The sequence below is a fragment of the Nanorana parkeri genome, unplaced genomic scaffold (assembly GCF_000935625.1).
Source record: "Nanorana parkeri isolate BGI_ZX_2015 unplaced genomic scaffold, ASM93562v1 scaffold823, whole genome shotgun sequence".
Taxonomy (NCBI): Eukaryota; Metazoa; Chordata; class Amphibia; order Anura; family Dicroglossidae; genus Nanorana; species Nanorana parkeri.
The window spans coordinates 612,439-628,140 of NW_017307091.1; the positions used below are offsets into that span (position 1 = coordinate 612,439).

The 15,702-nt window shown below is 47.9% G+C and overlaps 1 protein-coding gene across 1 annotated transcript in view; it reads left to right on the forward strand.

Moving 5' to 3' along the window:
- ASH1L (ASH1 like histone lysine methyltransferase) overlaps positions 1–8,419 on the forward strand; it is a 59,597-nt gene extending 51,178 nt beyond the window's left edge. Inside the window, exons 23-28 of the mRNA XM_018565238.1 lie at positions 118–256; positions 3,445–3,617; positions 3,702–3,868; positions 4,234–4,274; positions 4,370–4,638; positions 6,720–8,419. Coding sequence (XP_018420740.1) covers positions 118–256; positions 3,445–3,617; positions 3,702–3,868; positions 4,234–4,274; positions 4,370–4,638; positions 6,720–6,811 — 881 coding nt within the window. The 3' untranslated portion in view covers positions 6,812–8,419. The remainder of the gene's footprint in view (positions 1–117; positions 257–3,444; positions 3,618–3,701; positions 3,869–4,233; positions 4,275–4,369; positions 4,639–6,719) is intronic.
- Positions 8,420–15,702: the final 7,283 nt, after the last annotated feature.

The following is a 15,702-nucleotide window of genomic DNA, read 5'->3' on the forward strand; positions in this document are numbered from 1 at the left end:
TGCAGGGAGGAGGAAGGGGTGTTAATTCTTCAGATTCTATTGATTTCCATTCATGTTGTGTACACAGTGGAGTCGCGTGGCTGTTACAGATCTACTCCATTATGTTTGTCTCTCCAGGGGACTGTGTGTATCTCATGAGAGACAGCCGGCGGACACCAGACGGACAGCCGGTGCGGCAATCTTATCGGCTCTTGTCTCACATTAATCGCGACAAACTTGATATCTTCCGCATAGAAAAGCTGTGGAAAAACGAGAAGTAAGTTCGCCTCCAATGTTATCTGTCGATGGGATGTAGCCAGAATCTTCTATATTTCATTATTCCTCCCTCTGTAAGTCTGCTGTTGAAGTGATCTGTCTGTGGGGTATGGCCGGGGTCTTACATATTACATTTTCTTTCTTGTTCATTGAGGGACACAGGGATTTAGAGACTGTCAGGTTATGCTGCTGCCTACAGGAGGATTTGTATGTTGGCAAACAAATAATAGTAGGCCAGCCCGGTATTGCACCTCCTACTCCCAGCATGCCACAGTTTTTTGCCAGTGTCCTAGGACGATGAAAGCCTTTTCTCTGCACTGCCAGGGAAGCCTAACCAATGTTTATTCTCCAATCAAGATTCCTGGTAAATCGCTGCTGAAATGGCCTCTATATGCAACTGTTTGAATCGGCCTTTCCTCAGCTTGACTTTGGAGTCCCGTACCCGGACCCGCTTGACTTGGCAATTGCGGGGCTACCTCGAAATGTGACCTTTAAGCACTTTGCACTGTGGCACTTTCCAGGGGGGAGGGTACAGCTGTCACTCACGCAGCTGGGCGGATCCAGACATAATTGTCGGGATCCGCTTCAGATGCGGCGTCTCAGTATACCGCGGCACTTTCCAGGGGGACGCTAGTTTGTGTCCTCCCGTTACCCTAAGGAGAACTTTGGGGAAAAGCCTTAACCCCATAGTTCTCCTTTAAGTGCTAATGTCACCCACTGGTTGGACTGTCACGCATATGTGTTCTGTACGATCTTTCCTGCATTTCAACATTGAGGAAGCACCTTCCCGCTGCTCTTGATTGCAGATGACACATGGAATGCTCTTCGGTTCGCCTCTCTTACCCACATACAGTGACTTGGTTACTTTCAGTCATCTGATCCCAGTTTGCCTTGAACCCTTAGCTAAGATTGTGTTTAGCGTTGAGATGCAACATGTTTAAGCTTAGACACATAGTGGATGGCTCTGCTTTGCCAGGCGGCTCCACTAATGGTTTAGGGTGCTGTCTGTAGTGTACCCGCTGCAGTTGCCTGACACCAATGGTCTGACTATTGCCCTCTGCTAGGGCCTATGCTATCCTTGGAGTCTTGAATTGCTGCGTCCGTGGTTTCCAGGGGCTACAAGCTAGAAGTTCACCCCCTCTGCAGTACATTTTTTCCAACCTCCCTGTGTTACCGCACAGGTTAGCAGCTCTTCATGCAGCCTTGCCAGGTCTGCTGGAGTAGGGTGTCATCGCCCCTGTTTCTGTGGCAGAAGGGTTTCTAGTGTTCTACTCCAACCTGTTTATGGTTCTGAAACCCAGTGGGGACATTTGTCCTATTCAATGTAGAAAAACCAGCACACGAAAAGGATCCGCGATTCCAGCCTGATTATTGGGATAGGAGGTTGAGTAGCTTTGATTTGTTTGTTACGACATTTGTTCTGTCCTGGATCTCAAGGTCTTAAATGTCTTTATTTGGGCCCAGAAACTCTGCAATCCACTAGTTCTGTCATAGCCTCCTTCCATCAGGGAGACTTTCTGGCCTCTGTGGACATCAAAGACACCTACCGGCATGTCCCAATTTTTCCAGAGCATTAGCGTTTCCTTCCCTTTGCTGGGGGCCCCTTGCACTTCCACTTTGTGGCCCTGCTATTGGGGCTTTTTTCTGCACCTTGGGTTTTCACTAAGGTGCTGGCTCCTGTGCTAGCCTTGCTGAGCTTCAAGGGCATCCCCATTGTGGAAGGAACCAAGTACACAAGTTCATATGCTCACCAACAGATGGTCATCTTAGTCTGGCAGTGGGCAACTGGATGGAAAGTCCAAAGTGACGGGTCCCACAGTTCAAAAGAGCACGTAGGGATACCTTAGCTGGGGCGCAAAGACCTTGCAAGTTACCTGGATAGGAAAAAGAAAAAAAAATGTCAATAAATGATGCGCTCACAATTGTATATGGAAATGGGGCCTCGAATCATATAGGTAGGTAGAAGTGGTGCTCATCTCCCACACAGGTCAAGGTGGAGGTCTCCATTTAACAAGAATACTGAAAACATTGGGTGCAGTCTGTCTAAGCACATCTTCAGCAACTGGCTTCTTGCATCCTCCTGTCAGAAAGCCAAACATTTTCTTCCCCAGGTGAAACGTTTCGCTCCCAGGCTCGGACTCTTTAGTACAGGAGTTGCCTGACATTATGCTTCTGCATGAGAGTTCTAGAGAGGCTAGTAACCTCCTTCGAGGCAGTCCCATTTGCCTAATTCCATTCCAGACCCCTACACTACAACATCCTGTCATCATGGGACAAGTCACTCCACCCCTTGGACAGACCATTTCATCTGGCACCGAAGACCAGGTTTGGTGGCTGCTCCTTGGTTTGGTGGCTTAGTAATCCTGCTCTAGAAAGTCCTTCCTTCTGACCACTTGAAAGAACCTCATGACAGATGGTAAGCTTGTTGAGCTGAGGAGAAGACCTGGCCACCTTGTAGGTGCAGGGGCCTTGTAACGTGGAGGAATCTCATCTCCCAATTAACATTCTGCAGCCTTGGGTGATTTGATTGTCCCTTCAGTGCTGGGTATTCTGAATGGACTATGTATACAAAACGAGGGATAGGGGGCTGAACATCTATATATACATATAAATCCAGCTCTTGGGTCTCCTATAAATATTCAATTGTATCCTGAATGGAGGGTCATTCCATTTCAGAGTCAATCAGGCAATACCATGGCAGTGCCTGGACCCAGTGCAATGGTCCCTTCTCACACATTTGTTCAAGAACCTGGTTCTCTGATGGCTCTGTGGGATCAGTACACACTAATCTGCGCCTTTCCTCTGGTAAAACTCTTTCCTTGTCTACTTTGCAGGATTAATTTGAAAGACATTCTGGTGATCCTCATAGCTCAGGACTGGCCCGCGCAGATGTGGTACTCTGAGCTGATCAGAGTGCCTGATGCTGTAAAGAGCTTTCTCTGGTCTTACACAAGAACAAGGTGGAGCTTTTCCACAAAACTGTGGCATGCTGGTAGTAGGAGGTGCTATACTCGGTTCGTTCTCTGTTTTTTGTTTGCCAGGGACCAAATCCTTCTGTAGGCGGCAGTATAACCCAACGATCTCTGAATTCTTGTGTCCCACAATGTAATTCAGGAAATGGATTTTACGGTAAGTACAAAAATCCCATTATTTATTCATATCTGCATCACAAATCATCTTCTTTCACAGGGGTGAGCGATTCGCCTTCGGCCACCATTACTTCCGACCCCACGAGACACACCACGCGCCATCACGCAGGTTTTACCACAACGAGCTTTTCCGCATGCCGCTGTATGAAATCATCCCACTGGAGGCAGTGGTGGGGACCTGCTGCGTGTTGGACCTGTATACATACTGCAAAGGTGAGTGCCGCGCTACTGCGAAGTCCTACAGGGTGCGTAATACATAGTACGGTCTCTGTAATGCCCTCAATGTCTTCTCCGCAGGCCGGCCAAAGGGAGCGAAGGAACAAGACGTTTTTATCTGCGACTACAGGCTGGATAAATCGGCGCACTTATTCTACAAAATCCACCGGAATCGCTACCCGGTCTGCACTAAGAGCTACGCCTTTGACCACTTCTCCAAGAAGCTGACGCCAAAAAGAGATTTCTCTGTAAGTGGCTCCTTTCCCGGGACACACAGGGGGGATCTAACCCCAGACAAAATATTTATTTTGTTTTTTGATGGAGCAGGGAAGGGGCTTAATATCTGTCTTTGAATCCCATTGGGGAGAGTTACCCTCACTTTCAGGACAGAAATAATGGGACATCTCCAACAGGGACACAGAGGAAGGTTAGAACTTCATACAGTGTACACCCACTTCTTGTACAGGTGCCACAGAGACAGGTTTTGGCTGGTGTTGGACAGACCAATGCATCAGTATATATCTCCAGACAGCAGACGGGGAACCTGGGAATGGGGTGGGATCACATGACATCACTCCTCCATTGTAAACAATCCTCCATCTTATTTTTGCAGCCTCACTATGTGCCAGATAATTACAAACGGAACGGAGGCAGGTGAGTGTGCTCTCTTCACTGATCTTTTATTAAAATTATCATCCTGCTAATATACCCGTTACTAGAGCGCACATTGTGTGCCCATTTATCACTAGGTCATCATGGAAGTCCGAACGCCCCAAACCCCCCAGCGCAGACCTCCCTCAGGAGGACCCAATGCCCCTCATGGAGGATTTAATGGTGAACCATGAGCCAGCGGTACAGGAGGAGTCAGAGATGGGCTCCACAGAGGGTGGAGAGAGCACCACGGTAGAGAATAACAGCCCCCCGCAACGTCTCTGCTCCCCGGAGAGACAGCAAGTGAAAAGGGACAAACTGAACCAGATCCTCCTCAGCCTGCTGGACAAACTACCCAGCAAGAATGGTGAGCGCTAGCCCAGCAACCAGTCAGAGGATAACTCACCTAATGCCTGACATCTCTGCGTGCTGTCACAAACACATCACACACATATTACAAAGCAGCACTGACATCTGTCACACTTTATAGCAACATGTCACTGGGGTATAACGAGTTTTTAGGGGACCCTCTTATCCAATCCCATCCCCGGCCCTTCCTATTAATACACAATGCAGGTACCCTGCCAGGCAAGATTCAGGTTTTTATGTTGTCATTCACAGCCCTAGGGGAGTAGTTACTTCTATGATTATTCTACAGTGTTTAGCAGCAGAAACTTCTCAGTAATCACGATGTTATCTCTCGTGCACAAGCAACAAATCCGTAGTGCTGGTGACTTACAAAGCTGTAGAATATCTCAAGCTATTAGATGGGGTCAGTGCTGTAGGGAACAATAACAAATAGGTGTCTGGTATGTAATAAATTGTGTATCTCCTTTATTTCTCGTCCATTGAGGGACACAGGAATTCAGAAACTCTCGGGTTATATTGCTGCCTTCAGGAGGTTGGGACAATGGCAAGCAGAAAACTTGTAAGCCAGCCCCCCTATAACCACTCATTCACCCAGCATGTTTCAGTGTTTTGCCTTTTCTTCAGCTCTACTGAAAATAGTTTTACTGTAAGCTAGCCTGGAATGGGACCTATCTCTGAAGACTAACTTAGTAAGTACCGCTGTTTGGGCCTAAAGAACCAGGAGCTACCTCATTGTTGGGCGCCTTTGAAAAATTCCTGCAGTAAGGATTATTCAAGGCTGAGGGATTGAGCGCTGGCATCATCCACTTGTCGGGGGCAATATGTATACATGCGCTGTGCTCTCTTTCCTGCCATTCAACCTGGAGAAAGCACCATCCCACTGCCACTGGTTACCTCAGCCCAAACTACCCTAGGCATCTGGAGGTGTTTACTTACGGAAGCGCCCTGGGGCCATGCTAAAAAAAAAATATGAAACATGCCCTGGTACTGCTTTTCCACAAATCTAGGGCATGCTGGGGAGAGGAAGGGTTTTACGGGGGGCTGGCTTACAACCTCCTGTAGGCGTCAGTATAACCTGACTGAATTTCTGTTTCCCTTAATGGACTCCAAAAAATAGATTATATGGTTAGTAGGAAAATTATATTATTTTGATTAACTGCATGAGAGGAATTTGAGTACAGAGTTGAAGGAGTGGGAATGTGGGTTGTTATTAGGGATGCACCGATACCGAGTATTTGGGCAAGTACCCGTACTCGCCCGAATGCTCCGATACCTTCCCCAATACCGGAACTTCCGGTCAGAGGAAAATTTCTTCTGAACCGGCAGTGCCGTAGGGGAACATGGAGCCAGCTTCCCGTGCAATCAGGAAGCTGGGCGGCAAGTAATGACCCGCTTCCTGATTGTCCGGGAAGCCAGCTTTCCGGCAAATCAGTATGGAGCCGGCCGAACAGTCAACTCCTTGCTGATTGGCTGGGAAGCCGGCTTTCAAGCCAAACAGCGTGGAGCCAACTTCTTGGCCAATCAGGAAGCCAGGCGGTGGGTCATTAGTCGCCGCCTGGCTTCCTGATTGGCCGGGAAGCCAGCTCGATGCTGATTGGCTGGGAAGCCGGTTTCCCGGCTAATGACAATCAAGCCAGCCAAATAACATGGAGCCAGCTTCCTGAGCAATCAGGAAGCCGGGCAGCATGTCATTACCCGCCGCCCAGATTCCTGATTGCCCAGGAAGCCGGCTTCATGCCAGCGGAAGCATCGCTATCAGCGAGTACTGAAAGCAAATTATCGGTGCTCATACTCTATGCCGAAAAAACGGTATCGGTGCATCCCTAGCTGTTATGGATAGGAATTCCCTGACAAGGACGTCACCAAATAACACGCTTGTTGATGAAACTGACTGGTCCAATTCTCAGAAGGTGTGGCCAGGTTTCAGTGTTCCTCAAGATATTTTTGGGTTTGATTGATCTTTTTGGTTATTTCTGATCAGATGGGTGGCGCCTGTAGGCTTGGGATGGGTAAGGGGGGGCAATTGTGCCCCACTTAACCACTTTGGTTATTTCTAACACACCGGCTCTCTCTCTGCAGCCATCGATGTGACGTATCTGCTGGAAGAGGGTCCCTGCAGGAAGCTGAGGAGACGCACACTTAATCTGCCTGAATGCATCTTCAGAAAGTGACTGTAGGCTTGTCATATCTGGAATGTAGAGGAAACCACAGGGCACTGACATCACTATGGACCCTCCCAGCATTCCCCTTCCCACCAGCGGGAAGGGGGGCTTCCTCATCTGCCGTGGCACTTACCCATCTCCCCATCACCCAGATGGAGCAGAGACGTTTCCAGAGCCCTTTGTGCACTGTGTGCGTATTGCAAGCGTTCTCGGCGGAGCCCTGCAGGCCCTTTCATGGCGGCTTTCTGTGCTGTGTGGTCACTGATTTCTGTCTGATTGCTGGACGTTTCCGCTGTCCTTACATGATGTTCCGTGTTCTGTGCTGCCCCCCCTGTCCAGTCTCTTATGCACTTTGCCCAGAAACAGCACTTTCCTCTCCGAAAAAAATGGCTCCTCTGTTACAGCGATGCCACCAGGTGGCCATCCTGGAGCACAGAAAGGAAGGGGGATCCCTCCTGATTGGATGGAGGCATATCTGTGCAGAAAACTGGAACCTCAGTGTCCAATCAATATTGAGATATACACACCATGGAGAAGCGAAGGGTGGAAGCTGGACTCGATCTGAGATTTCCTTAGAGGAACTTGTTCCCTCTAGGGGTAGAATAGGTAATAGAAGAAGAAGGCCACCATGGCAGAAATTTCAGACAAAACCGGCTACGGGACTTCTATGGCAGCTCAACAGAAGGCCAACCATCCCATCAGATCAGCCTATATTTATTTCCCCAATAACGGACAACCACAAAGAGGCACTTTACCTGAACAATTCACCTAATACAAAGAGCGAGAGAGAGAGTCCAAACGTTACGCTATCCCCTCCCCTCTAGATGGGCCTGCAGGGCCCCCATAACCTCCCAGCGCCCAGGAACAAGGACGTCCTGGCCACGGAGGTTACAAAACTCAAGCAAAGCCTAAGGATTTTGTTTTGTCCGTTTTAATGTCCTTATAAAAAAAAAAATTAATAATAATAAGAGATTATCTAAAACGCAGAAAATGAAATTCCTTTCAGTAGAAAATTAAGAATATTATTTTATTTTAGAAAAAAAGAAAAAAAAAAAAGCAAGAGAAGTGTTTTGAATATTTTCTTACCGCTAAAGCCGGTGTGGAGTATGTAATACTTTTATTCGGCTCACCCACTTCCACATCGAAAAAAGAAATAAAGGGAAATAAATTTATTATAATCAAGTCATTATACGAGAAGACGACAAGGCTCCAACTGACAATCACAGGATTCCAAGCGAGCAGCGATATAAATATATATATATTAATCTGTGTGTGTGCCTGTGTTTCTGATATTTTTGTTTTTCTTACCGGTGTAGAAATGTAATTTTTTGTTGTTTTATAATAATAATAATAATGGAAGCAGAAGGTTTCTCAAACAATGGTTTCTAAAGTTTAGAAGCACTACAGAGTGGCGTGCCCGGCCCGATCGGGTTCTGTAATTTGCTGCTAATTTCTTTCATTTTTACAAAGGAGGAGAGACATAACCTTAGTGGATTGTTTTGATGTTAATCTCTGTAAATCTCTGTATTCCCGATTCTAGCAATGGATGTACTCTGCAGTCTCAGCTCCTGAGAATCTAGTATTAAACAGAAAAAGTCCTGGTTTTCCTACTCGGCACGCCTCGCTTCTTGTCTGCTCCTTTGTTCCGCTGGTTTTGTCATATCTCCAATGTCGCCTGGTGGAATGTGTGTGTGTGTGTGTGGTGCACCCTTCCCAGGATCTCCTCCACTGAGTGTGTGTGGTTCCTCCTTCCTGTGATATTCTCCCTGAGTGTGTAGTGCCCCATTCCCATTATATCCTCTACCAAGTGTGTGTGGTGCCCCCATTCCTAGGATTTCCTCCGCTAAGTGTGTGTGTGGGTCCTCCTTACTGCAATATCCTCCCTGAGTGTGTGGTGCCCCATTCCCATGATATCCTCTACCAAGTGTGTGAGGTGCCCCCATTCTTAGGATATCCCCCACTTAGTGTGTGTGGTGCCTCCTTCCTGTGATATCCTCCCTGAGTGTGTAGTGCCCCAATCCCATGATATCCTCTACCAAGTGTGTGTGGTGCCCCCATTCCTAGGATATCCTCCACTTAGTGTGTGTGGTGCCTCCTTCCTGTGATATCCTCCCTGAGTGTGTTGTGACCCATTCCCATTATATCCTCTACCAGGTGTGTGTGGTGCCCCCATTCCTAGGATTTCCTCCACTTAGTGTGTGTGGTGCCTCCTTCCTGTGATATTCTCCACTAAGCAGGTGTTGCCCCATTCTAACGATATCCTAGACCAACTGTGTGTGGTGCCCCCATTCCTAAGATAACCTCCACTGAGTGTATGCAGTGCCCTCGTTTCTGGGATATTCTCCAAGTGTGTGTGGTGCCCCCATTTCTGAGATAACCTCCACTGAGTATGCAGTGCCCCCGTTTCTGGGATATCCTCCTCCAAGTGTGTGTGGTGCCCCTATTCCTAGAATATCCTCCATGGAGTGTGTGCCCTTGTTTATGGGATATCCTCCACGGAATGTGTCTGGTGCCCTTGTTTATGAGATATCCTCCAAGTGTGTTTATTGTGTCCCCATTCTTAATAGAAAAATATGTCACCAGCACACCACGGTTCAATCTTCAGGCAGTGATCATTTTATTGATATACACATCTTGTCACATTGCAATGTTTCGGGGCCACTCAGGGTCCCTTCATCAGGCATGACTTCATCAGTGGCCCAAAAAATTGCAATGTGACAAGATGTATGTCTCAATAACTTGATCACTGCTTGAAGATTGAACCGTGGTGTGCTGGTGACATACTTTACTATTTGGTTCTAAAGCGGCGCCACCGGCAGTCACTACAGCACCCACCACAAGGGACATACCAGTAAGGAGTGCGGTAGGACTCTTCTGCATTGTGTCCCCATTCCTGGGACATCCTCCACCAAGCATGTGGTGCCCCCTTCCTGGGACATCCTCCACCAAGTGTGTAGTTTCCCCTTTCTGTGATATCCTCCACCTGGTGTATGTGTGGTACCCTCCTCCCACAATATCCTCCACTAAGCATGTGTGACACCCTCTTTCTGGGATATACCCCATCCCAGAAAGAGGGTGTGTGGTGTCCCCTTTCTGGGATTTCCTCCACCAGGTCTGTGTGTGTGTTTCCTCCTTCCCGAGATATCCTCCACCAAGAGTGTGTAGTGCCCCTTTCCTGGAATCTCCTCCACTGAGTGACTGCCCCCTCCAGGTGCCCATGTCTCCCCCTAGCCAGTGTGTCGTACCCCGCGTCTACCCCTAGTGCAGCCCTTAGCTCCATCTCTATAGATAACGGTGTCCTGAAGTCCTGTCACGTTTGGCCTCATTTATACTTCTGTGCCTAGAAATGCTTTGTACTCATGTTTTTTATGCCCGTTTTTGTAAGTTTGGGATATACAGTGGGTATAGAAAAGAATTGCCCCCTTTAAAATAATCACATGTTGTTTCTTTGCAGCCTGAAATAAAGACAGACACAGTTTTTGTTTTATCCAGCTGTATTTACTCAATTCAACTTATAACATCCAAGTGAAAGATATAACACCAAATTGTCAGGAAAAAAATACAAAAATTCAAAAACAGAATCACTGACTTGGAAAAAGGATCACCCCCTCCTAACAATGACTTGTAAACTCAATCAGGTGTAGCTAATCACCTTCTCAATGGCACACAAAGCCATTTGACTTTCAACTGTGATCAGCAGTGGTCATTTTGATTATGTTATGGTGACACGGGCTTACCTGAGGGGCGGAGTCTAGGTACCAGCTGGTGTTCACCAGAGCTCCTGATGGTGGAGATGGGCTTGGCTGCTTGCTGGTACAAGGTCGGGGTCCCCAGGGTTGCCCTGCCAAAGGATGGACGAGAACAGGAGGGCTCCAATGAGGAGACAGTAGTCAGATCCAGGCAGAGTTCAAGGCAGGCGGCTAGCAGAGGGTGGTCGGGCAGTCCAAGGTCGGCAACCAGCAATCGGAGGATAAATGCATGAGACAAGAGCAAAGTTGGGTCAAGGCAGAAGATCAGGGCGAAGCGAAGAAGGGTCAGACTCTGAGATGACAAGAAGGACCTTCCCTTGCAGCACCGGTCTGAGCACCCCTGAGAGTGGAACAGGGCCGAACGCACTTCGTGAGGCACGGGTGCCCCTGGCTACAGATGCTGAAGACACCGGAATGAAGCACCAGGCAGGATACCAGGAATCCAGACAAGCCGGGCCGGGTCAGTAACTGGAGAGCTGTGCAGTACCATATCAGAAGACAGAACCTGGGTCAGGATGAGCCGAGGTCAAGCCGTGCAGGATAAGTGATGCCGAATCAGCAGACAACAGGCAGAGTGGTGGAGCAGGCCGAGGTCAGGAGCAGCAGAGTCAGAGGATCAAGCCGGGTCAGATACAGAGCAATCAGGAATCAACGTCAGACACTCTCAGCATTGAGTGCATGCAAGTTTAAATAGGCCTTTTGGCGCCATGATTAAATATCAGCGCCGTTGCCCGTGAACGTGCGCATTAGCATCTGCACGCAAATATGCGCATGCTCACAATTACGAGCATTACCAGCACGAAACCGTTTCACATGCGCAATGGCTCTCATAGTGCCAGTTCTATGACTGCTTGCTGAAATTCTCTGACAGAGCTAGTGCTTAAATACCCCTCTGAATCAGAGACGACACGCCCCGCTTCTGAGTACACTGGAAGTCCTGGTCTGGAATCTGTTACTATTATAAGCCGTACTGGCCTGGACCCTGTGAGATCCATTAGTAGAGGATCTCCTGGTCTGGAATCCTTTACTATTATCAGCCGTACTGGCCTGGACCCTGTGAGATCCATTAGTAGAGTATCTCCTGGAAGTCCTGGCTGGGATTATCAGAGGAGAACGGTAAACCCTGACAGGTACTCTGAGTTTACCATAACAGATTAGCTCAGCATGAAAAGAGCTTTGAGCATTTCAGTCCCTGAACTGAAGCAAACGCAATCAACTATGGGTGGCAAGGCATTGTCCAAAGATCTCCGGGATCAAGTTGTGGACAGGCACAAGTCAGGAGATGGATACAAAAAAGGCTTTATCAATGCCTAGAAGCACAGTAAAGTCTATTATTAAGAAGTGGTAGGTATTTGGTACAACACAGACCATCCCTGGATCGCGACGTCGCTCCAAACTGGATGAAAGAGCCAGGAGGAAACTGGTCAGAGAGGCTACCAAGAGGCCTACAGCAATTCTGAAGCAGTTGTAGGACTTTATGACAAAGATTGGTCATTGTGTGCATGTGACACAACATCACAAATTCTCCACAAATGTGGCTTGTATGGGAGGGTTGTCACTCCTCAAGAAAGGCCACATGCAGTCACGACTGAGCTTTGCCAAAACGCACCTTGAAAATTCTGAGGCCACATGGAAAAAGGTGTCATGGTCAGATGACACTAAAATGGAATTGTTTGGCCTCAACACCAAACAATATGTCTGGCGGAAATCCAATACAGCTCACCATCCAAATAACACAATTCCTACAGTAAAGCATGGAGGTTGTAGTATCCTGTTATGGGGGGGGATATCCTGTTATGGAGGTGGTAATATCCTGTCATGGAGGTGGTAATATCCTGTTATGGAGGTGGTAATATCCTGTCATGGAGGTGGTAATATCCTGTTATGGAGGTGGTAATATCCTGTCATGGAGGTGATAATATCCTGTTATGGAGGTGGTAGTATCCTGTTATTGGGGGGGGGTAATATCCTGTTATGGGGGTGGTAGTATCCTGTTATGAGGATGTTTCTCTGCAGCAGGGACTGGAGCACTTGTCAGGATAGAAGGAATAATGGATGGGGCAATAATACCGTCAAATTCTTGAGGAAAATGTGCTGCCCTCTGCCAGAAAGTTGTCAATGGGAAGAAGGTTTACCTTCCAACATGACAACGGCCCAAAGCACACAGTGGTTGAAGGAGAAAAAGGTGAATGTCCTTGCATGGCCTAGTCAGAGCCCAGACTTAAACCCCATTGAAAATCTGTGGAATGACGTGAAGACTGCAGTCCGCAAACGGTCACCATCAAATGTAACTGAACATGAGCAGTTCTGCAAAGAAGAGTGGGCAAATATTGCAAAGTCTAGATGTGCAAAGATAGTAGAGACAAATCCCAACAGAAAAAAGGCTGGAATTAAAGCAAAAGGGGGTTCAACAAAATCTTGACACAAGGGGGTGATCCTTTTTCCAGATCAGTGAGTCTATTTTTGAAAACAAAATTCTGACATGTTGGTGTTCTATCTTTCACTTGGGTGTTATAAGTTGCACTGAGTGAATACAGCTGGATAAAACAAAAACTGTCTCTGTCTTCATTTCAGGCTGCAAAGCAACAACATGTGGTTATTTTGAAGGGGCGGTGACTCTTTTCTATACCCACTGTATTATAATGCACCAGAACCGCAACGTTTCTAAATCACATGACATTTTTAGTAAGGGGCTGGGTCGAAGGGCTTTGAAAGGTTGCAAATTCAATGTGCTTTGAGACGTTTCAGAATCATTAGCTCCACCTCTGTAGGTAATAGTGTCCTGATATCCTGTCAGGTTTGGCCTCATTTACACTTCTGTGCCTAGAAATGCATTTTGTTTCTCATCCATTGAGAGACACAGGAAGTCATATACTGTTGGGTTATACTGCTGCCTACAGGATGAATACACACTGGCAAGCGAAAATTCTGTAGGCCTGCCCAGGATGACTCTTCTACCCAGCCAGCTTCAGTTTTTACTAGGCATGCACCAATACCGTTTTTTCGGTATCAAGTACCGATATTTATATTTCGGTAGTTGCCGATACCGAGTACAGATACCAGTACTTCCGGTAGCATAGAGCCGGCTTCTCGGGCAATCGGAACCAGGCCGCCCGCCTTCTTGATTGCCCGGGAAGCCGACTGCATTCTGTTTGGCCGGCTCGATGCTAATTGGCCAGGAAGCCAGCTTCCCAGCCAATCAGCATCGAGGCCGGCCAAACAGATCTGACAATATGGTGACACAACTCCCAACCCTGCAGACACCTCATTCCCCTCACATAGAGCGGTGTCTGCCTAGCTGGCCGAGGGACTGGTACGGTAATGACAGCTGCTAAGGATCTATGTGAGGGGAATGATTTGTCTGCAGGGTGGGGGTCGTGTCGCCATATTATCAGATTTGTTTGCCCGGCTCGACACTGATTGGCTGGGAAGCTGGCTTCCCGGCCAATCGGCATTGAGCCAGCCAAACCGCATGGAGCCAGCTTCCCGCCTCCGTGTTCCCTCGCGCCACTGCCGGTCAGAGGAAATCTCCCTCTGACCGGAAGTTCCAGTATCGGGAAAGGTATCGGAACATTTGGGCGAGTACGAGTATTCACCCAAATACTCGGTATCGGCACTGATACTAGTATCGGTATCGGTGCTTCCCTAGTTTTTACTAGTGTCCTAGGAGGACGGATGTATTTTCTTCAGCTCCGCTGGGGGAAAAGTCTAACCATTGTAGTGCTAGCTTTATCTTCGATTTGCCTTCAAAGTGTTTTCTTCAGTCCAGATTCATCGCTGCTTGAGCTGGTGTCTATTTGGCAGCTATCAGGATCGGCTTATCCTCAGCAAGAGTTTTGAAGTGCCGGACCAAGACCCCGCTGGACCGGATATTGTGAGGCTAGCTCGAAAGTAACCTTCAGGCACTGGGTTCCGCGATACGCCTTTGCAGCCAACAATTCTAGGGACGTTTACCATGTGCCTTTGGAAGGAACCAATGTATCTAATCTGGAATACTGCTACCCTTTGGTTATAGTGTCTCCCTCATTGGAGTACCCCTTAGAGACTGTGTAGGCCCTTATAAATCCAGTACCTACTACTCTGCATCTGGAGCATCAGCCTGCTTTCTCCAGCCTTGGGTCCTTCAGGGCCCTTAGAGCTGCAACAACCTTTCTTTTACCCCCACTATTCAAGGTATCCCTCTAGACCAGTGGTTCTCAAGCTGTGTAATCTCAGGACCCACATTTGTCCTTGGTCATTAAGTTGCAACCCAAGTTGCACTGCAGTGGAACGCACGGCAGTGTGGGCTGCCGTGCTGTGATGGAGCTCCATCCACATGTGCATTGCTTGTACAGCTTCCATGTGTGCCTGTAGAGGTGCCGGGAGCCAGAATGTGATGTTACTCCAGTCCAGGCACCTCTACAGGACATGCAAGGGAGCTATAAGCAATGCACTTATGAATGGAGCTCCCTCGCAGCCATACCCCCAGCCCACCCCACCTTAAGTTGACATTCAGCGCCGGGCAGCATATTTTGAATGGCTTCTCATTGTAAGAATGGACGGTGCGGCGTTAGAGAGCATCTCACCTAGAAAAGTGGAAGGCATGCAGCGACCCACTGAACACAGGGTCGGGACCCACTTTTGGGTCACGACCCACCAGTTGAGAACCAAGGCTCTAGACATACTATACACCATACTCTATACACTCTGTGCATACTATATGCTACATACCATATACTACACACAATGTACATACAATATACCGTATATTATCCACCCCACATACTATATGCTACACACCATATACAGTAAATACTTTGCAATTGTTGAAAAACAGAAGAGTAGTTCTTGTTTGGGGAGATGTTTTAAAGTTTATGCTCGAGGGGTTGTAAGTTCAATACTCATCTTCATCCTTTTTGTCTAAACTTGAAGTGAGAACTTCTGAAGTATGAGGGACGAGCACATTGGTGTGTGAGAGGAGGAGATGGCTCATAGATAAGTCCTCCTGCTGTGGCACCTGGTGCTATAAGATCTAATCCCAGAGCCGACATCTGGTGACTCAGGACGGGTTGCTTCACCTCTCATGGATCACGTGTCCCCAGAATGTGAGTCTCTGGGGGATCCCAGTACCACAAGTGACACAAGCACCAGTATCTGACCTCTCAGGGGTCA